Source organism: Theropithecus gelada, chromosome 7a (genome assembly GCF_003255815.1).
Source record: "Theropithecus gelada isolate Dixy chromosome 7a, Tgel_1.0, whole genome shotgun sequence".
Lineage (NCBI taxonomy): Eukaryota > Metazoa > Chordata > Mammalia > Primates > Cercopithecidae > Theropithecus > Theropithecus gelada.
In genome coordinates, this window is record NC_037674.1 from 52712917 (window position 1) to 52737480 (window position 24564).

At 35.5% G+C, this 24564-nt stretch overlaps 1 protein-coding gene across 2 annotated transcripts in view; it reads right to left on the reverse strand.

Annotated features, from left to right (window-relative positions):
* Positions 1–24564, reverse strand: part of SCAPER (S-phase cyclin A associated protein in the ER) — a 583444-nt gene that overhangs the window by 388357 nt on the left and 170523 nt on the right. For both annotated transcript variants that reach the window (XM_025390645.1, XM_025390644.1), the window contains 2 exons: positions 7687–7842; positions 2577–2719 (listed from right to left, as the gene is read on the reverse strand). In XM_025390645.1, the coding sequence (XP_025246430.1) occupies positions 2577–2719; positions 7687–7842 (299 nt within the window). The remainder of the gene's footprint in view (positions 1–2576; positions 2720–7686; positions 7843–24564) is intronic.

Below are 24564 nucleotides of genomic sequence, written 5' to 3' on the forward strand. Positions count from 1 at the left end.
GGGAACTGAACAATGAGATCACTTGGACTCAGGAAGGGGAACATCACACACCGGGGCCTATCATGGGGAGGGGGGTGGGGGGAGGGATTGCATTGGGAGTTATACCTGATGTAAATGACGAGTTGATGGGTGCAGCAGACCAACATGGCACAAGTATACATATGTAACAAACCTGGACGTTATGCACATGTACCCTACAACTTAAAGTATAATAATAATAAATAAATTAAAAAAAAAAAAAAAAGCAATGAGGGAGGCTCCGTGGGCGTGGGACCCTCCCGGCCAGGTGTGGGATATAGTCTCCTGGTGTGCCCGTTTGCTAAGATCTCTGGTAGAGCGCATTATTGGGGTGGGAGTTACCCGATTTTCCAGGTGTTGTGTGTCTCAGTTCCCCTGGCTAGGAAAAGGGATTCCCTTCCCCCTTGCGCTTCCCAGGTGAGGCGATGCTCTCACCTGCGTCAGCTCTCGCTGGTTCGGCTGCAGCAGCTGACCAGCCCTGATTGTCAGGCACTCCCTAGTGAGATAAACCCAGTACCTCAGTTGAAAATGCAGAAATCACCTGTCTTCTCTGTCGCTTGCGCTGGGAGTTGGAGACTGGAGCTATTCCTATTCGGCCATCTTGCTCCGCCCCCCATGCCCATTCTATTCAGTCTTAAAAAGGAAGAAAATCCTGACACATGCTACAACATGGATGAAACTTGAAGACATTAGGATAAGTCACTAAAGGACAAATGCTGTACGATTCCACTTATATAAGATCCCTAAAGCAGTCAAATTCATAGAAACATAAAGTAGCATGACGATTGTCAGAGGCAAATGGGAGTGTGGGGTTGCGGAATGGAAAGAATGGGGAGTTATTACTTATTAGATACAGCATTTCAGTCTCGGAAACTGAAAAAAATTTCTGGGTAGAGATGGTGGTAATAGTTTCACAAAAATGTCAATGTACTTAATGCCACTGAACTGTAAACTTAAAAATGATTAAAATTATAAATTCCATGTTATTTATATTTTTTGCCACAATAAAAAAGTACACAAAAATCCTTTATAGAAAAAAAATTATATACCTGATATAAAGATGTTTTGAAAGACCTAAATCAGTAGAAAAACATTTAGTAGTATGCTCATAAATTAAAATATTCACCATAAAAATATCAATCTTAACACCTGAATTTAGAGACTCAGTGCAATTCCAATCAAAATTTTATAGTTTCTTTTTAAATATAGAACTGAGCAAGCTGATTCTAAAACTAACACAGATGTGAAATAGAGTCAAGACAGTCCTAATAAAAAATAAGGTGAAGGATAGTTCAGACACCAACAATTATTATAAAGCTTTGATAACTAAGGCAGATGACAAAAAAAGTCATCACTGGACCAGAACATAAGAGTCCACAAGCAGACCCACACATATATAAAAACTTGGCTTATGTTAGAAAGCCTTGCAGATCAGTAGGAAAAAAATGCATTTTTCAATAAAGCATGTTAGAATAATTAGGTATCCACATGGAGAAAATGAAGTAAGACTCCTACCTCAAAATACACAATAAAATCAATTGCAGATAGATAAAGACCATTAAAGATAAAACTATAAAATTTTGAAGAATGTCTTATGACTTAGGATAGAAAACGGTTTCATAAATAAGACCGAAAGGCATAAATTAGTTTGTTCAGTTCTACTACACTGCAGTCAAGAGTTACATTAATCAAAAGACATCACAAAAAAGAAAAAAGGTAAGACACAACCTATAGGTATATTTGCAATATATGTAACTGACAAAGACTTAGTATCTAGTAAAGATAATCCCTAAACATCAATAAGATAAAAAAAAGACCCTAATACAGAAATGAACAAAAATTTGAATAAGCACTTTGCATTAAAAAACCTCGAATAGCTCATAAACATGTGAGAAGTTGCTCAGCCTAATTATTAATCAGGGACAAGTAGAAAAGTAAATTAAAACCACAAAGAGCTATCTTTTCACACCTACCAACTTCGCTGTAATTTGGAAGTCACAAAATATCATGTCAGTAAGGTTCACACCAATAAAAGGGACTTAGGCTTGGCCAATTACATGTTTTTTCCTGTGTCTTTAAATCTTACACAAGTGATTAAAACTAAGGGACAGTTGAAGGTCATACATTATAATCAGAGTGGCAACATGATTACTGGCAACCAGACTATTTTCATCAAAAAAAAAAAAAAAATCCACTGCTGTGGCTCTTGTGATCTAGCCTTTGATGTCTGACAGAACATTTCCAAACCTGGTCCTCTAACCTTCTATTACTTATGCCCTCAGCATCTTCCCCAAAAGTCCCTTTTGCTGAAGCTATCCACAATCAAATTACATATTTTTTGATCTGAGTGTGGTAGTACACACCTGTAGTCCAAGCTGCTCAGGAGGGTGAGATGGGAGGATCACTTGAGTCACAGAGTTCAAGATCAACCTGCTCAACATCGCAAAACCTCATCTCAAAAAAAACCAAAAAACCCTACATGACAGTAAATGGCTTTAAGACCTCAACTTGAATACTCACTCAGTGCAAAATGTTCATCAAGATAGCAAATGAGGTACCTAGCTCTTTCCCGGGCTGCATCCTCACGGGCTTTTTCCTTTTCTTGCCTCTGTTGTTCAATTCGGGCTTCTTGTTCTTTCCTCTTCATTAACAATTCTTCTACACGGGCCTGCCGTTCTGCCTCTAGAGCTCTCTTGCGTTCCTAATGTTAGAAATATTTTTTTCCAATATTAGAGTTATGTGTAAAATAAAAATGATTCAAAGTAATATACCTTTCACCAAACTTACATGTTCAAGCCAAGTAGAAAGATGGGCTTGCCACTAGGTACTCTGCTTCTTAAAGTTTAAACAAGTATCAAATAGCAATGATATCTGGTTTCTGAAAGTCATTTACCAGTGTTACACATAATTAAGAAAATAATTGCTTTTTGATGCAAACACTATGTTATATTTGTTTTGTGGGAACTTGTGATGGTTAATACTGAGTGTGAACTTGATTGGATTGAAGGATACAAAGTATTGATTCTGGGTGTGTCTGTGAGAGTGTTGCCAAACGAGATGAACACTTGAGTCAGTGAGCTAGGAGAGGCAGATCCACCCTTAATCTGGGTGGGCACAATCTAATCAGCTGCCAACAAGGCTAGAATATAAAGCAGGCAGAAAAACATGAAAACAGAGACTGGCCTAGCCTACCAGCCTACATCTTTTTCCTGTTCTGGATGCTTCCTGCCCTCAAACATCAGACTCCAAGTTCTTCAGTTTCGGAACTTGGACTGGCTCTCCTTACTCCTCAGTTTGCAGACACTGTCGTGGGACCTTGTGATTGTATGAGTTAATACTTAATAAACTCATATATAGATATGTATACACACACACACATATATATCCTATTAGTTCTATACCTCTAGAGAACTCTAATACAGAACTTAATATATGTTTTCTGATTAATCACTTCTAAAGCCTTGTGTTAATATATGGCTATAGAAATACCTGAATATGATGAAAAAAACCATAGTTAATAGATTTTATTTCTGAACTAAGCTTTCATGACGGAATTAAGACAGCTTGTGAGAAGGAGAAAGAGGTAACATAATAGAGCATAGAGTGTATAAGAGTGGATATTGGGTCAGATTCCCTGGTTTTGTTTCCTTACCCCATTATTCACTAGCACAGTGACTCTGGGCTACTTAGTTACAATCTCCATGCCTTAGTTTTCTAGAAGATAAATAATAATATGCATTTCTTAGGATATTATAAAGTACAGATGAGCTAATATATGAAAAGCACTTACCATAGAGCCTGGCATATATAAAATTCTCAATAATTATCATCATTATCATCATCAAGCCAGAAGATAAATCATCAAAACTGGGTAACTTCATGAAATATCTGTCACTAACATGTTCCTCATGTTATTGATATGTTTCTCTGAATCCATACCCATTCTCCAGACAGCACACACAACCTCTCACTGGCCTCTCCTTTATAATTAATGGAATACATTGATCTAGGCTCTAGTACCTACTACTTACATAATTTTGGGCAAGGTACTTCACCTTAAAGAGCCTCAGTTGATTGTGAGATGTAAATTATTGATTACAGGTAAGTTCTCAGCATAGAGTTTAGCCATAGTAAGGGCTCAGTAAAGGACAGCAGAAAAAAAAAATAACGCAATTTCTGTTCAGGGAACACAGAAGAGAGATCTGAACATTTCTAATAGTTAACTGAGCTCACAATAGTAACTTCATCTCCACAACAAGCTCTATCTGCCCCAGAGAAAGAAAGTCTTTTAAAAATAGCCAAAAGGATCTCTATTTCCTTCTTTTTTTTTTGAGGGGGTGGGTGGTATAGGAAGAGGGTAAACTGGAAATTGGAAGGAAATGCCCTGATTTCAGGAGGACATAACAGGCACACTGCAGACTGTTGGAGTCATGCAATTAGATTTTAAAATATATCCTTTACTGTCTGAGCATACTATTCATGAAATAGTTGTAGCTATTTCTCATTACTAATCAAGAATATGTGGAAACTTGTTTGGCCAAAAACTCTTAAGACTAAAAATCAAATCTGGCACAGAAAATTTTCTCCATTAAAAAAAAGTGAACAAAAAAAATTCCTCTTATAGTCCAACTTTTCTGAAGTTTAAAAATTCCATATTATATCTGAAAACACATGCTTCACAACAAAATACGAAGAGCTTAGGCATTAAATACAAATAATTAAAGCAGAATTTTTCATTTCATATTTTATTAATATAAGACCAAAGGCCTGAGGGAGGCAATTTTTTAAATCCTAAATTGATCTTATAAAATATATATTATGTAAAAATAATTACTTCAGGTATGTGCAATGTAGCCAAGTGTAGACTTGTAAACATAATGTCAACTTGCTGATCATTTTAATGGATATCAGACCAACTCCAACATTGTATGAAAAGAGATAACTGGATGTAAAAAGTTACCTAACCTATTAATTTTCATTTTTAATAACTTGAAAAGAGAATTGGTAGCCATACAGCTAATGAGTAAAATTACTAAAATTCAGTTACCATTTCCCAATCTGAAATTTCAATTCCATAAAGACAGGAAACTTTGTACCCCACAAAACACCTTGCACAAGGTAGGGATTCCTAAATATCTGTTTAATAAATGAAGCATGACTTTATAAAATCACATACATTATGAATCTATATACCCACAAGGAAAGAACTAAAACCTACAGCAAAGGAATTAGAAATATAACTAATTCTTAAGCCTACAGAAGAACCTCTCAGACCCCTACATATCTTAGCCAGGGAGGTGTTTAAGGCAGCCTAAGAAAGGATTCCGTAGCTCCTCTTTATGCCTATAATTAGTAATATACATAACAATAACAGCAACCTGAGAACATATGATGGCAGCACTTGATATTTTACTTACAAGAAATGAGAATCACATTGCCTTTAATAGTCCATGGGAATGTTTCAAGAGTAAAAATAAAATGTATGGAGGGTCTCTGAAATTCTGTATTAGGTTAGGATCTTACTATTATTGTATTTACAGAATATATGGCACTAGTGCCTGTACAGCATGTAATGACTACACATCTTTAAAATTTTAATGTTATATATGTTATCTACCGGTGGATTTTTCTATCTATCTCAGTATATCTCAAGCATATGTAGACAGGTTTAAAATTTTTCATTGAAATTAAATCCATAGGAAATTTCAGCACTTTAAAAAAAAAAAAAAAAAAAAATTCTGAAGAGCCAAAACAATTCTTAAAGTGTTGTTGGTGGAGGAAATTCCCTACTAGTTTAGTAAACTGCTTTCCTTTAAGTTTTAATGAATGTTACAAATTGTGAAGTGAGAATCAACATTTTTAAATGAAAGATAACTGTTATATTTCAAATCTGCAAAATGCAGAGAAAGGAATCAAAGATGTCTATTTTAAAATATACAATACTACTCATATATTTCCCCCCAAAAAACAGCTAAGAAGTTACCTTTTCCAGAGAACTTTCCCTGATATTCTATTTCCACCAACCGAGCTAATTATTCCCTCCTCTGTAGTACCTTTGTACCTTTTACATACTCTAATTATACTCTTTCAAATTAAACTGTAATTTATTATTTGCTATAAAGGCAAAAATGTCTTATTTATATGTCTGAATTATTAGTTATTAAAGTAACACATAATTTACAAACCATAATTATTTTTATCTGTCTGTATTTCTGTTTCCCTACAGACATTTATAGCATTTATCCTGTAGAGAAGCAGGATAAATAAACAGGATAAATAATGTTAACGATTCAAATTAAACATTCAAATTTTTTTTATTCATTTAAGAATATAAGTTAATAGATAAATAGCTTATAAATGATAAATACGAAAATTTTTACTGCTTCTTGGAAAGGAAAGGCTAGTTTCTCTAACGGGAGCATTCTGTGTTTTTAAACATGAAGCTAGCTTTGCATTGATTAAAATAGTACATTGGACTCAAATCAAATAGAGATGAGGATGAATATGGGAATACCTGTTAATGCCCACAAATAGCAAAAAGTGATCAATGAACTTAAAAATGTATTAATAATTTACTAAAATCACTGATAACAAGAAGCATGAAACACAACTCGTAATTTTTAAAAATACCTACAAAGCTTTTCATGACCTCCTCCCTAACTCTACATGTACTCCTTCCTCATATCCCCTTGTGCATGAAATGCCCTCCCATACAACTTATCATTTGTATGTTTCATTTTTGAAAACTTAGTAAACATGTCATCTCTACCTGGAAACTTTTCTGGACTTTTTCATGTTCCCTCTGCTCTCTATATAAATAAGGTGTTCTTCTTTGTGCTACTGACAATGCCTTTAGCACAGCATTTTTCCTAATCTTGTTTATGTACATACACGTCTCCCCACTGAGAACACAGATGTATACTTTTCATATCTTCGAGCCTAACACATGACTTGCAGTAACTCAATGAAATGATCACTGAAGGAACAAATAAACATTAGTCACAATAAATACAGCATGTGTGAATTTGTATTTAAATATTGCAAAATTTGTTCTCTACATAAAAAAATATGTCAGGCCTTTAAAGACTATGGGCAAGGCATTTTACTGAGGGAGATCTAAAATAGATTATAAACAGCAGGATAGTGTATGCTTTAACCTTTTCCCCATCTTGCAAATGTAGGGTTTGCTGCAGAGGTTAAAATCTAATTATGGTATCTGATGATACTAAAAAATAACAGATGCCCATTATCTTAGGCATAAAAATTAACCTAAATTTGCCTCCTCATAGGCAAAAAAATTGTTTGAGCCTATATATACTGATTCAAAAACAACCTTTGTTTTTATTGTTGGGAGAGGACTATATTCCTGCCCAGCCTGATTAGAAAAGAATAGATAATAATCTGTCCAGAACAGTTTAATCCTTCACCTAGATGAAGTTGACGATTCTATTGCTATGATTACAGTCTACTGTTGAAAGAACTGATGACCGTAACTGAAGGATAACACACTATCTTTTAGAAATCAGACTTTATGTTTCTCGAGTGCTATATTGAACCATGCACCTTTGGGAACAAACACTAGATTACTCCATTTTGGGTCCTCAGCAACTAGCTTTAAGTCTAAAATATGACAGGTGCTCAATCAATGTTTGCTGAATAAAATCCTACCTGCACAGCTTCATCACGTGCTTGCTTTTCTTCCTGTCTTCTCTGACGCTCTTCCTGTAGCTCATTAAGCCTCTGTTCATATTCCTTCAATTTTGATAAAACATCATGACGTTTATTCTGGGCTTCAAGGGTATTTATAAAGGCAATTTCATTTACCTTTAAAAAACAAAGAAGGTAAGGTTCAGATCAAGTTAACTCTAGGGCACATTACAAAAATAAGAAATCTCACAAGTCAGGCTGGGCACAGTGGCTCACGCCTGTAATTCCAGCACTTTGGGAGGCCGAGAAGGGCAGATCACCTGAGGTCTCAGGAGTTCAAGACCAGCCTAGCCAATATGGTGAAACCCCATCTCTACTAAAAAAAAGAAATTAGCCGGGCATGGTGGCAGGCACCTGTAATCCCAGCTACTCGAGAGGCAGAGGCAGGAGAACTGCTGGAACCCAGGAGCCAGAGATTGCAGTGAGCCAAGATCGCACCACCGCACTCCAGCCTGGGTGACAGAGCAAGACTCTATATCAAAAAAAAAAAGAAGAAGAAATCTAACAACAGTCTTTATATAATAACATGAACCAATGGTAAGGCATGGAACAAAAAAAAAATGAGGTACTATGGGTCTTTTCTTTCAATATTTACCTCAAAATGGAAAATAATCCAGTGTGTATAAAAAATCCACAGGCCTTAGAAAGAAGTAATTTAGAGGTCTGCCACTGAAAATATTTTTAAGTGAAGAAACAATTCTAAATTCTTATAGAGACCATCTTACAAAGTTCTACTTAATAACATTGTAATTTGCCACTGTACGAATTACACAAACATTGAAATAGGTATGCTCACATTATTCTAATGAGTTTGAGAGGACAAAATGTAAAATAAACAACAAATTACTTTTCTTCAACATATATTGAATGAGTGACAATTAGATACAAGGTACTGAACTATACATTGCATTCTTAACTTCACATATATTGATTCTTAATAGTCAAGTTTTGCTAGAAAGTACAGATATTATGAGTAAAGAAGAGCTAATGATAAAGTTCAAAAATCAGGTAGGATCAACCCTCCCATTCTTGAAAGCCGGAGGATGGGCATGCTACAGTTAAAATGGTAGAGTGAAGTAGGAAAGCGAACACTAGAGACAACCGTCTTTGACAGCCACAGACTACAGGAATCCATGCTGGATGGAATAAAACCTATGTTAAGATATTTTATAAATCTCAGACAAGTTTGAATACAGATCCAACTAAGCTTTCCCAAATTCCATGCCATGATACCACTTTTATAAGCACTTTAATAAGCAGATTAAGCACAGAAACATCCTTCAAACTGTACTGAAGTACTCAAAATACAAGATAGGCCAGGCGTGGTGGTTACACCTGTAATCGCAGCACTTTGGGAGGCTGAGGAGGGTGGATCGTGAGGTCAGGAGTGCAAGATTAGCCTGGTCAAGATGGTGAAACACATCTCTATTAAATATACAAAAATTAGCCAGACGTGGTGGCAGGCGCCTGTAATCCCAGCTACTCAGGAGGCTGAGGCAGAGAATTGCTTGAACCCGGGAGGTGGGTATTGCAGTGAGCCAAGATTGCGCCGCTGCACTCCAGCCTGGGCGACAGAGCAAGACTCCATCTCAATTAAAAACAAAAAACAAAAAACCCAAGATACACAAGTATGCTCAAAGAAAATTTATTCAGACTATATCAGAGCACACATATTAAACATAATCAATATGAAAGAAAAAGTAATGGGTCCTAATGCGCTAAGCAAAATTTTTACAATAAAATAAAACTTACAAGGGAAAGAGTATGCAAAAGTCAGATTAAACAACACAATCTTGGCAGTGTGCAGTGGCTCATGCCTGTAATCCCAGCACTTTAGGAGGGAAGCGGGGGAGGACTGCTTGAGCCCAGGAGTTCAAGATCAGTCTGAGCAATGTAGAGTGACCATCTCTATTTTACATACATGGAGAGAGCAAGGTGTGGTGGCATGCAACTATAGTCCTGGTTACTTGGGAGGCTGAGGTGGGAGGATTGCTTGAACCCAGGAGTTGGAGGCTGCAGTGAGCCATGATCGCGCCACTAAACTCCAATTTGGGCAACAGAGTGAGACCCTGTCTCATTTAAAAGAACAGCAACAATTTGGAAGAAAATAATAACTTGTGGCCGGGTGCGGTGGCTCACACCTGTAATCCCAGTACATTGGGAGGCCAAGACGGGCAGATTGCCTGAGCACAGGAGTTCGAGACCAGCCTGGGCAACATGATGAAACCCCGTCTCTACTAAAATACAAAAAAAAAAAAAATTAGCCGGGCATGGCAGTGTGTGCCTGTAATCCCAGCTACTTCGGAGACTGAGGCAGGAGAATCGCTTGAACTTGGGAGATGCAGGTTGCAGTGAGCCAAGATTGTGCCACTGCACTCCAGCCTAGGCAATAGAGAGAGACTCTGCCTCAAAAAAAAAAAAGAAAGAAAGATAAGAAAATAACCTAAGAAACAGCAGAAAATTCATTACACAAACTTGGTAACACTGAAGAATTTGACAAAAACATGAATTTAAAGAAGCAAAGGAAAGACAACAAAACAACATACAGTAGGACCTCCTTATCCACAGGGAATACATTCCAAGACCCCCAGTGGATGCCTCAAATCACAGACAGTACTTATATAGTCAGCCCTCCATATCTGTGGGTTCTGCATCCATGGATTCAACCAACTATAGATAAAAAATGTTTTTTTAATGGGTGACTGTGTTTGTACTGAACACGTACAGGCATACCTCAAAGATATTACAAATTTGGTTCCAGCCCACCACAATAAACTGAGTATCACAATAAAGGAAGTCACATGAATTATCAAATTTCCCAGTGCATATAAAAGTTATTTTTACACGATACTATGGCCTATTAATTGTGCAACAGCATTATGTCTAAATAAACAATGCATACACCTTAATTCTAAAACACTTTTTCTAAAAAATGCTAATGAACATCTGAGCCATCAGCAAGTTATAATCTTTTTTTCTGGTGGAGAGTCTTGCCTTAATGTTGATGGCTGCTGACTGATCAGGGTGGTGGTTGCTGAAGGCTGAAGTGGCAATTTCTTAAAGTAAAGGCAATTTCTTAAAATAAGACAACAACAAAGTTTGCCACATTAATGGACTCTTCCTTTCCTCAAAGATTTCTCTGTACTATGTGATGCTGTTTGATAGTGTTTTACCCATAGTAGAGTTTCTTTCAAAACTGGAGTCAATGCCCTCAAAATCCTGCTATTGCTTTATCAATTAATTTTATGGACTATTCTAAATAATTTGTTATTTCAACAATGTTCACAGTGTGTTCACCAGGAGTAGATTCCATCTCAAGAAATCACATTATTTGCTCATTCTTAAGAAGTAACTTTGATATGAGGGCGATCTGGCTGCGACATCTGTCACCCCCTTGATCGCCAGGGTTGATTCAGTTGATCTGGCTGGCTAAGCGGGTGTCCCCTTACTCCCTCACCGCTCCATGTGTGTCCCTCCCAAAGCTGCATGCTCGGTCAAAGAGGATGACCATCCCTGATAGAGGAGGACCGGTTTTTGGTCAAGGAATATGAGTAGCTGTGTTCCCCTGCTAGAATCTCCAAACAAGTTCTTCAAGAAGTAACTCCTCATTTATTTAATTTTTGTCATAAGACTGCAGCAATTCAGTCACATCTCCAGGCTCACTTCTAATTCTCATACTCTTGCTGTTTTTACCACATTTGCAGTTACTTCCTTAACTGTACTCTTGAACCACCAAAAATCATTTGTGAGAGTTGGAATCAATGTCTTTCAAATTTCTGTTAATGTTGATATTTTGACTTCCATGAATCACCAATGTTCTTAATGCCATCTAAAATGGTGAGTCCTTTCCAGAAAGTCTTAATTTCCTTTGCCAAGATTCATCAGAGGAATCACTATCTATGGCAGCTATAGCTTTATAAAATGTATTTCTTAAAAACTAAGATTTGAAAGTTGAAATTACTCCTTGATCCATGGACTGCAGAAAGGATGTTACATTAGCAGGCACGAAAACACCATTCATCTCCTTGTACTCTCTCCATCAGGGCTCTTAAGTAACCAGTGCAATGTCAGTAAGCAGTAAAATTGTTAGAAGAGTCTTCTTTTCTGAGTTGGAGGTCTCAACAGTAGACTTAAAATATTCAGTAAACAATGCTATAAACAGATGTGCTGTCATGCTGGCTTTGTTGTTCCATTTATAGAGTACAGACAGAATAGATTTAGCCTAATTCTTAAAGGGCCTAGGATTTTCAAAATGGTTAATGAGCACTGGCTTCAACTTGAAGTTGCCAGCTGCATTAGCTCCTAGTGAGTCAGCCTTGAGTTTGAAGATTTGAAGTCAAGCTCTAAATTCTCTATAGCTATGAAAGTCCTAGATGGCATCTTCTTCCAAGAGAAGTTTGTTTCATCTGCACTGCAAATCTCTTGTTTGGTGCAGCACTCTTCATCAATTATCTTAGCTAGATCTTCCTTCAGCTTCTATGTCAGCATTTGTTGCCTTACCTTGCTCTTTTATGTTATTGAGATGGCTTCCTTCCTCGAACCTCCAGAATCAACCTCTACTAGCTTCAAACATTTCTTCTGCAGCTTCCATACCTCTCTCAGACTTCACAGAATTGGAGGTAGTCAGGATCTTACTCTGGATTAGACTTTGGCTTAACAGAATATTGCTGCTGGTTTGATCTTCTATCCAGACCACTCGAACTTTCGCCATACCAGCAATAAGCTGTTGTGCTTTCTTATCATTCATATGTTCACTGAAGTAACACATTTAATCTTTCTCAAAACTTTTCCTTTGCATTTACAACTTGACTGACTAGTACAAGAGGCCTAGCTTTCAGTTTATCCCAGCTTTATTTTGTTCTTTTTGTTTTTCAAGACTGGGTTTCACTCTGTCACCCAGGCTGGAGTGCAGTGGCTCACTGCAGCCTCACACTCCTGAGCTCAAGTGACTCGTTCACTTCAGCCTACTGAGTGGCTAAGACGATAAGCATGCGCCACCACATCTGGCTAATTTTTTAAATGTTTTGGTAAAGATGGGGTCTTGCTAAGTTGCACAGGCTCTAGCTCAGTTTTTGACAAGTCTTCCTCAATAAGCTTTATCATTTCTAGTTTTTTATTTAAAGTGAAAGATGTAAAACTCTTCACTGGAAGACTTAAGAGGCCACTGTATGGTTATCAATTAATTAACCAATTAGCCTAATTTCAATACTGTTATGTCTCAGGAAATAAGGAGGACTAAGGATAAGAAATGGGGGAATGGCCAGGTCAGTGGAGCAGTCAGAACACACGAAACATTTATCAATTAAGTTTGCTGTCACATACGAGTGTAGCTCATGACACCCCAAAACAATTATAATGGTAACTCCAAAGATCACTTACCACAGATCACCATAATAAATATAATAATTGAAAAATCTAAAATATTATAAGAATCACCAAAGTATAACACAGAGACATGAAGTGAGCACATGTTGTTGGAAAAAATGGCAAAAATAAAGACTTGCTTGATGCAGGATTGACACAAACATTCAATTTTTAAAAACTCAGTATCTTTGAAGCCCAATAAAGTGAAGCAGAATAAAACAATGCATGCCTGTACAGACATTTTTTCTTGTCTTCAATCCCTAGATAATACAGTACAATAACTATTACACAGTATTTACATTGTATTCGGTATAAGTAATCCAGAGGTGATTTAAAGTATACAGGAAGATGCGCATAGGTTATATGCAAATACTATACCATTTTACTATACATGGGACTTGAGCAACCATGAATTCTTGTATCTTTCAAGAGGCCCTGAAACCAACCCTCCACAGATACTGAGGGATGATGACGTACATTGTACAAATTTATTTTACCTTCTTCACAATGTCACAAATAGAAGATTCATTCTTACCACAGATTTCAGTAACCTCAGCATAAGATTTCTTTCCTTTCCTTAGTAAGTTGAGAACTTTCATTCTTTCATTTAAAGGAAGCACTTTACAATTTCTGTCTGGCATATCCAAATTGCTAGCACCACTCTTCTTGTGCTTTGGGACCATTAAATAAAATAAGGGTTACTTGAGCACAAGCACTATGATACCATGACACGCCATCTGATAACCAAGATGGCTACTAACACACTAATGACCAGATAGCATATACAGCATGGATATACTGGACAAAGGAATGATTTATGTCCGGGACATGACTATACAAGATTTCATCATGGTACTCACAACGGTACACAATCTGAAACTTATGAATTGTTTATTTCTAGATTTTCCATTTAGTATTTTTGGACTGTGATTGACTAGGGTAGCTGAAACCACAAAGACCAAAACTGCAATTAAGGGAGGACTACTGCCTTATTTGATAAAGGTGATTAGTGAGCTAAGGAAACAAACAGAGCACAAAAGTAACACTATCACAGAATTACTTAAATTAGAAAACGCATGGAACAGAACAAGGATATTGTAAAAACCAACTCCAAATAATGGGCCAAGCACAGCTGCTCACATCTGTAATCCCAATGCTATGGGAGGCCAAAGCAGGAGGATCACTTGTGGCCAGGAGTTCGAGACCAGCCTGGGCAACATAGCAAGACATCCATCTCTACAATAAATTTAAAAAATAAGTCAAATTTTGTGGCACATGCCTATAGTCCCAGCCACTCAAAAGGCTTACTCAGTAAGATCACTTGAGACCAGGAGTTCAAGGCTGTAGTGAACTATGATCATGCCACTGCACTCCAGCCTGGGTGACAGAGTGAGACCCTGTCTCTATTAAAACAAAGAAATTACTTCTAGAGGAAAAACTTTTGATAATCACAGTTATTGTAGATTTTTACAGTGAAGATGAATGGATAATAAGCCTTGAATATAGAGAACACAGCAAAATGACCTAATATAAAGATAAAGATAAATAGGATCTATGTAGTTAAGAAAGGCAACAGAAAATATTCCAACATAAAATACAGGAAATGTTTAAAGATTAAGAGAGCTTACATTACTTCATAAAACATTGACTCAGAACATCACCATCAAGAATATCCTTATTAAATCATAAAACATTAAGAAAGAACAATAATTTTTCAAGCTTCCACGCAGTAAATGTAAGTCACCTACAAGAAAGAAAAATCAGTGTGGATTCAGGCTTCCCTACAGAAATAATTAAGATAATACAATAATGTCTACGAAGTTCTGAAGGAGAGATACTGTGAATCATAAATATGATCTTGAACCAAGATATAATTCAGATAGAAATGCCACAGGCCTAAAATATGCAAGAACTCAAGGGACAGAGCATATATGAGCTTTTCCTAGAAAAAAGTTTTTTTCTTAATAAAATCCAGCAAACCAAAAGACAAAACAACTCAAATGAAGAACTGGTAAACAATGAGTTGATTTATATATACAAGGAAAACTAAACTGAGGAATTTAAAGTTACAGAGGAAAATGTAAATTTGATAAACTTTAACAAGAGAAAAATAATAAACCTATGAATAATTATTGTGGAAAGATTAGGATGATATACGAGTGATAATTTTCTCATCTCTTTTCAGCAAGGTTTCCCTAAAAATGTTCAGAAATTAAAATGAAATTGGATAAATACAACTCCAAACTCTCAATACGTTTCATAATATTATGTCAAAAAATTCATATGAGAATGAATTCTTCTTGTGATAAACAAATACGACAAACTCAAGAATTCCCTCAATTTTACTTCTACTTCATCTCCTTCCCTTAAAATGGAACTAAAATAAAGATTACTACATCTTACTAAGAAGTATCATATATAGAATAATTCTATTTTATGATTATCCATTCATGCAATCTGAATATAACAACAGGAAAATGTCTGAAACAGTGTCTACCTAATGTTAATGGTGGCTATCTCTGAGGATGGGATTGAGTTTCCTTTGCTATATTGCTTAAACTCTTCAAAATAAAAATGAATCACTTTTAAAATAAAAATATGGCCACTATTTTAAATACAACATAATATTAAAGAAATCTAGAGTAATGTATTTATACTTAGGCTTGAAGACCATGAAAAGTCCCTCAAGATTTTTGGACTGACAGGCATTACAATACCCTCCAAAAAGATTAATTTGGAGGGAGGAGGAGCAAAAGGGAAGAATATCAACTGTAAATATTTAGGAGGGAGATAAAAGTAAACCGGTGGAAGCCGCAATGGAAAATGCAGGTGCCTACATTTGACCACATATGACCACATATGACTCCAAAGAAGATGTCAGAAAAAATTAGCTTATCTTTCTGGCTTATACACAAAAAGTTGTCAAAAAGAGATTAAAAAGAAAAGTGAAATGAAGTAAATGAATACAAGTTTTCCAAATCTAGGTTAATGGGTGACTAGCTATTATTATCATTATCTGAAATATGGACTTCAGTAAAGTTGGTTTGGGATAAAGGAGATGGTGAGCTGATGAGTTCCACTGGATACAAGCACCAAACAAGAGGCAACTGAGTCTACAGCTCAGTTGAAGGTAGGGCTAAAGATTCAGATTTAGAAATCACTGCAGAGAAGACAGCTGAAGCAATGGTAGTGACTGTGATACTAAAGAAGAAGAGTAAGTGAAGTGAAACTTCATTTTTCAGTTACATTTAACTGACAAAATAAAGAAGGGAAAACAGTGACGGATTGGTTAGAGAGTAGAGAGAAAATTAAGATAGTACAGAAGTTTTCTAGAAAAAGGTGCCTGATGGTGTTCATATGAAGTGACTCAGAAAAGTCTTTTAAACTCAGTGAAAACAGAAATATTCTCAAAGGTAAATACAGTTGCAGAAAGGGGAAAATGATATAAGGAATTAAGGAAGACGTGGGTGATGAGGTAGTAGAAACAAGCTCAGACCACTATTTCTCAGAAATTCGGGGATTTACAAAAAATACAAAATAGGTAATCTATACAACAGGTGTACAAAAGTAGGCAATCTCGAGTAATAAAGCAAAGGACAAGAATTTAACTGATAAAAAAACAATTTCAAGAGCAGCAAAGAGGACAAAAATAGGACCCACAGCACAAGCAATAAGAAACAGGTGTCTTTTCCTCAAAAAAAAAATAAATAAAAAATAAATGGTAATTATTACTAGACATGTTGCAACTGAAAATGAGTCAATAAGCCATTAAGAAACTGAAAATGAAAGTCAATATTAGACTATTAAATAATGGACTATGATCTAATATAAAATCAGGTTCTGAATAACTCAGGCTGCAATATTAATCACCATCAACTGAATACTTGCTAATTTATTTTCAACCATCTACCTACCTAAGAAAGAACTAAAGGATTTGAAATGGCCATTAATTTACGCCAAGGACTCACAGAAAGCATACATGGAAAAAAATCATCTTGAGCATGTAACAGGTCTAAAATGGTACATGTTCTCAAGGAAAGTACTCTTATGGTAAAATTTAAATTTAAAAAAAATCACTGGATTATTAATACTTTTTGGTTAGTAACAGAACAACAGAAATACATGAGAGACTTCAGAAAAAATTAAGTAGTAGAATATTTCTTCTATAATTCTAATGTTTTACTAAGTGCTTTTGTTATACCAAAGATGACATTAACTGCTTCACAACATGCATAATCTAACTTAATACTTACAGTAATTGAGATGTAGGTAAAATTATTCCCATTTTAAAGATGAACAAATAGGCTCAGAGAGGTAAAATAATACCTAAGGCTATTCAGCTACTAAGTGGTAGAGTGAGAACCTAAATTCAAATTTGTCTAACTCAAGAGACTTCAGTCTTCACTGATAATAAAAAATACTTTTGAATAAGAAAAAAAAAATACAGTGCCTATTTTCTTTGTAGAAATGGAATACATGTCCAGACAGGATTTCAGTTTATTGAACTGAAAATGGTGACAATTAAGAGCACCAATAGGTGAACAAGTGGTAGCAAGGTTTTAAAACAGTATTTCATATTAGCAAGAATTTTAGTACAGACTCTTAATTCACTTACCATTAATTATTCTGCCAAAAGGCTACTGGAACTGATAAGCTATTCTGGCAAGGATTCAGGATATAAAAATCAATGTACAAAAATCAGTAGCATTTCTATATACCAATAATGCCCAGGCAGAGAGTCAAATCAAGAACACAATAACATAAAATAGTCAAAGAAAATGGCATACCCAGGAAAATACAGCTAACCAAAGAGGTGGAAGAACTCAACAAGGAGAATGACAAAACACTGCTGAAAAAAATCAGAGATGACACAAATAGAAAAACATCCCATGCACTGTATTAGAAGAATCAGTATTATTAAAATGGCCATAAGCAATTTATAGATTTGATGCTATCCTATCAAACCACAATGGCATTCTTCACAAAATTAGAAAAAAAAAAAACTATTCTAAAATTCGTATGGAATCAAAAAAGAGCCCCAATAGCCAAAGCAATAGTAAGCAAAAGGAACAAAGCTCGAGGCATCACATTACTCGACTTCAAACTATGCCACAAGGCTACAGTAAACAGAACAGCATGGTACTGGTACAAAACAGACACACAGACCAATGGAACAGAACAGAAAATTCAGAAATAAAGCTGCACACCTCCAACCATCTCATCTCCAACAAGGCCAACAAAAACAAGCAATGGGAAAAGGACTCCTTCAATAAATGGTACTAGGATAACTGGTTAATTATATGCAGAATGACAAAACTGGACCCTTATTTTTAACAACATATAAAAATTGACTTAAGATGGAGTAAAGATTTAAATGTAAGGCCTCAAACTATAAAAATCCTAGAAGAAAACCTAGGAAATACCCTTCTTGACATCTGCTTGACAAGGCAGTATCTCCAAAAGTAATTGGAACAAAAACAAAAGTTGACAAGTAGGCCCTAATTAAGCTAAAAATCTTCTGCACAGCCAAAGAAACATTCAACAGAGTAAACAGACAACCTACAGAATGGGAAACAATATTTGTAAACAATGTATCTAACACAGTCTAATATCCAGGATCTATAAGGAACTTAAATCAACAAGCAAAAAACAACCTCATTTTTAAAAATGAGCAAAAGACATGAACTGACATTTCTCAAAAGACATACAAGTGTCCAACTAACATGAAAAAATTCTTAGCATCACTAAGCATCAGATAAATACAAATCAAAATCACAATGAGATGCCATCTCACACCAGTCAGAATGGCTATCATTAAAAAGTTAAAAAACAAGAGATGCTGGCAAGGCTACAAAGAAGGGGAATGCTTATACACTGTTGGTGGGAATGTAAATTAGTTCAGCCACTGTGGAAGGCAGTATGGCAATTTCTCAAAGAACTTAAAACACAACTACCATTTGACCCAGCAATTCCATTACTGGGGATCTATCCACTGGAAAGCAAATTATTATACCAAAAAGACACATGCAGTCGTATGTTCACTGCCATGCTATTCACAATAGCAAAGACATGGAATCAACCCAGGAGTCCATTGATAGTGCCCATCAATAGACTGGATTTAAAAAATGTGGTGCATATACACCATGGAATACTATGCAACCAAAAAAAGAATGAAACTGTATCCTTTGCAACAACATGGATGGAACTGAAGGTCATAATCCTAAGTGAATTAATGCAGGAACAGTAAACCAAAGGACAATGTTTTCATTTGTAAGTGGGAGCTAAACAATAAGCACATATGGACATAAACATGGGAACAATAGATACTGCAGACTACTAGAGGTGGAGAGGGAAGAGAGAGAAGGATTAAAAACTACTTATTGGCCTGTAATTCCAGCACTCTGGCAGTCTAACGTGGGTGGATCACCTGAGGTTAGGAGTTCAAGACCAGCCTGGCCAAAATGGTGAAACCTCATGTCTACTAAAAAAAAAGAAAAAAAATTAGCCAGGCATGGTGGCCTGTGCTTGTAATCACCGCTACTCGGGAGGCTGAGGCGGAAGAATCACTTGAACCCAGGAGGCAGCTGTGTCAGTGAGCCAAGATCGCGCCACTGCACTCCAGCCTGGGCGACAGAGTGAGACTCCATCTCAAAAAACAAAACAAAACAAAACAAACCTACCTATTGAGTACTATGCTCATTACTTGGGTGCAATATATCCATGGAACAAACCGGCACATGTACCCCGTGTATCCAAAATAGAAGTTGGAATTTTAAGAAAAAGAATTAAAAGTACTATAAATGGTAGCTGATATCCTCATGTAAAGATACCAGGGAGTTGACCATCCATCTCTATGGAAATTATTTAAACTGTGACAAACAGTTAGGTTAATTTGCTTAAAAGAGTCACTTTGGCTTAATAAAATCATATTGAAAGTAAGTATATTAAGCAATTAGACAAGTCAAAATGTATATAAGTCATATGGTAAAATATCACAAAATGAGAATACTAAAGTAATAAGTACAGTGGTAAAATCAGAACCTTTGGAACCAGAAAGATCTGGATTTAATTCTGCCTTTATGATCATCAATAATCTACCTACAGACTGTTGCTCGAAAATAAACAGATACAAATACTAATAACACATACATCAGAAATTCCACTTCCAGCCATAAGTAACAGGATATTTACCCTTGCACTTTAAACAACTAACAAAATTGGACAAATATATGAAATACCTAAATTCAATTAATGTAATACACCATATCAATAGAACAAGGACAAAAAATATAGTGTAACAGCAATAGATGGAGAAGAAGCATTTGACAAAATCCAATATCCCTTCATAATAAAAACATTCAACAAACGATGAATAAAAATGAACTTCCTTGACCCGATAAAGGACATATAGTTGTCCCTCAGTATCCATTGGAGATTGATTCCAGGATCCACTACGGATACCAAAATGCAGATGCTGAAGTCCCTTACAGTTGATGCTCTGCATTCATGGATTCAACCACCTGCTGATCAAGACTACTACGGATGTGTAGTCTCACTACTTCTAATCAACAATATACTATAGGTTCTAGCCAGAGCAATTAAACAAGAAAAAGAAATCAAAGACATCCAACTGGAAAGCAAAAGCAAAACTAACTATATTTGCAGATTATGTGATCTTGTTTATGAAAACTCCTAAAGAATTCACTAAAAAGCTATTAAAACTAATGAAGGAGTTCAAACAAGATTATAAGACATAAGATCAATACATAAAAATTGATTATATGTTACACATTTGCAATGAATAATCAAAAATGAAATTAAGATAACAATATCATTTATAATTGCATCCAAAAGAATACTTATGAATAAATTAAAACAAAGCAGTAAAATACTTGCATGTTGAAAACAAAACAATGCTGAAAGAAATTAAAGAAGACAAACAAATAGAAAGAAATTCCATGTTCATAAATTGGAAGACTAATATTAAGATGATAATACTACTCAAAGGGATATAAAGATACGTAATCCCTAACACAATGCCAACGGCCTTTTTTGCAGATATGAAAAACCAAACCTCAATTCACATGGAATTGCAAGGTGCATTTCATTGGTACCTCATGTTCTGTGGGGATAGGGATAACAAAATTGGAGGACTCATGGTTCCATTTCAAAGCTTACTAAAAAGCTACAGTAATCAAAATAGTGTGGTATTGGCATAAAGACAGACATACAGACTGCTATGGTTTGGCTGTCTGTCCCTTCAAACCACATGTTGAAATATGTGATCTGGCCAGGCGTGGTTGCTCTCACCTGTAATCCCAGCACTTTGGGAGACCGAGGCGGGCAGATCACGAGGTCAAGAGATCAAGACCATCCTGGTCAAAATGGTGAAACCTTGTATCTACTAAAAATACAAACCTTAGCTGGTGTGGTGGCGCGCACCTGTACTCCCAGCTACTTGGTAGGCTGAGGCAGGAGAATCGCTTGAACCCAGGAGGTATAGGTTGCAGTGAGCCAAGATCACACCACTGCACTCTAGCCTGGCAACAGAGTGAGACTCCGTCTCAAAAAATATATATATATGTAATCAATATGTGAAACATTAATTGCCAATGTTGGAGGTAGAGGCCTAATGGGAAGTGTTTGGGTCATGGGAACAGATCCCTCATGAATAGATTAATGCCCTCAGGGGAAAGGGGTGAGCTCTGCTATATTAGTTCCTGCAAAAGTTCCCTCAAGAGCTGGTTGTTTATATAAGAGTCTGGTACCTCCCTCCTCTCTTACTGCCTCCTCTTTCACCATGTGATCTGCACATGCTGACTCTCCTTCACCTTCTGCCATCACTGGAGTCAGCCTGAGGCCCTCACCAGAAGGAGATGATGGTGCCATGCTTCTTGTACAGCCTACAGAATAGTGAGCTAAATAAACCTCTTCTCTTTATAAATTACCCAGCCTCAAGTATTCCTTTATCACAACACAAATGGGCTGAGACAGACCAATGGGAGGGTTTGTCTCTTCAACAAATGGTGCTGGGAAATATGTATATTCTTATGCAAAATAATTAAGTTGAACCCCTACCTCAGATCACACACAAAAATTAACTCAAAATGTTTTTATGATTTAAATATAAAAATCTAAAACCACAAAATCTCAGAAGAAAACAAAGAGGTAAATCTTCATGATCTTTGATTTGATAATTATTTCCTAGCACCAAAAACTAAGCAACAAAAAAAGATAAATTGGAATTTGACATTAAAAATTTTTATTAAAAGAACATTATCAAGAAAGTGAAAAGACAACTTGCAAAATTAAAGAAAGTATTTGCAAATCACAAGTTTCATAAGGATCTAGTATCCAGAACATATAAAGAACTCTTATAACTAAACAACGAAAAGATGAACTGCCCAGGTAAAAAGTGAGCAAAGGATTTTGAACAGATATTTTTTTCCAAGAAGATATACAAATGGCCAAAAAGTACATGAAAAGATGCTCAACAGTATTAGTCTTTGGGGAATAGATAAATTTCTTGAGTGACACAAATTATATAATAGAAACAGATATTAGGAATAGCTCTATGTAAATTAAAGAAATAAAACTTTTAGGCAAAAACCCTCCCACAAAGAAAACCAGATCCAGATAGCTTCCTTGGTGGATTTTACAAAAAAAAAAAAAAAATTAAACAATAAATTGTACCAATTCTACACAAACAACTCTAAAGAAACTGAAGATAATGGAAGCCTTCCTAAATCACTTTACAAAGCCAGCATATCCTGTTACCAAAAACAAAGACATTAAAGAAAAAAAACTATAGAACACCCTCGGTCATGAACACTGATGCAAAAATTCCTAAAATTTTAGCAAATCAAATTCACCAATATATAAAAATGATAATATACTATGACTACATGAGGTTTATCCCAGAAATGCACAGTTGATTTAATATATGAAAATCAACCAGTGAAATTCATCATTAAAAAATTTTTTAAATTATATCTTAATTGACAAAACACCATGTGAACAATTTTAAAGTCCAATCATGGTAAAGATTTTCAGTAAACTAAGACTAGAAAGAAATTTCCTCAATTTGATAACAAACATCTATGAAACATCTATAGCTAATATCATACTTAATGGTGAAGAGTAAATGCTTTTCTCCTGAGACTGGGAACAAGGAAAAACGTCAGCTCTCTTCACAACTCTCAACACTGTAGTAGTCCCGGCCATTGCAATACAAGGAGATAAAAAATAAAAAACATACAGACTGGAAAGAAAGAAATAACAATAGACCTAATAAGTGAGTTTATTAGCAAGGTTGTAGAATACAAGGTACATATACAGAAATCAACTGCACTGCTATATATTAGCAATAAACAGAAAAAAAACCATTGAATATACCATCAAACATATGAACTATAGATAAATTTCACAAAATAGATGCAAAGGCAAGAATCTAAATAAGTTGAGATATATATCATGTTCATGGAAATGCTCAATATCATTAAGATGTCAATTCTCCCCCAAATTAATCTATAAATTCAATGCAAACCCATTTTAAACCCAGATAGGCTTTAAAAAATCTTTGTAGAAATTCAAAAGCTGATCCTGTAATTTATATGGAATACAAAGGATCTAAAATAGCCAAAATAGCTCGGAAAAAAACAACAAAGCTTACGGACGTGTACTTTCTGATTTCAATTTATTATGAAGGTACAATAATCAAGATAGAGTGGTACTGGTATAAAAACAGGCACAGAGATAAAGGAAACAGAATCAAGTTAGAAAGAAAACTCACATATTCATGGCCAATTCATTTTCAACAATGTTATTAAAGCAATTCAATGTAAAAAGAACAGTCTTAAACAACTGGTGCTGGAACAGTACATACCCACATGAAAAAAAAATCTCAACCATAAATCATAATACACACAAGTACAAAACCTAAAAAATCAAATCAAAAAAATTTAGAAAACATGAATTAGACCTGTAACTAGTAAGGACATTGATCAGTAATTTAGAAATCTCCTAAGAAAATCCCTGGACCTTATGGCTTCATGGGTGAATTCTACCAAACACTTAAAGAACTAACACCAAACCTTCTCAAACTCCAAACAACTGAAGAGGAGGGAATACATCCTAACTCATTCTATGGGGCCAGCATTACCCTGATACCAAAACCAGACAGAAACTAAAAGGAAAAAACTATAGACCAATATCCTTTATCAATATTAACGCAAAAACTCTCAACAAAATACTAGCAAAGCATATTAAAAGAATTATACACCATGACCAAGTAGGATTTATTCCTGGAAGGGTTCGACATACGGAAACTGACCAATGTAATATAACATATTAACAGAATTAAAGAGGAAAAAAACATACAGTCTCAATTGATGCACAAGAAAACATTTGACAATTAAACATTTTTCATGACAAAAAACAACAAACTAGGAACAGAACAAACTCAAAAGCGATATA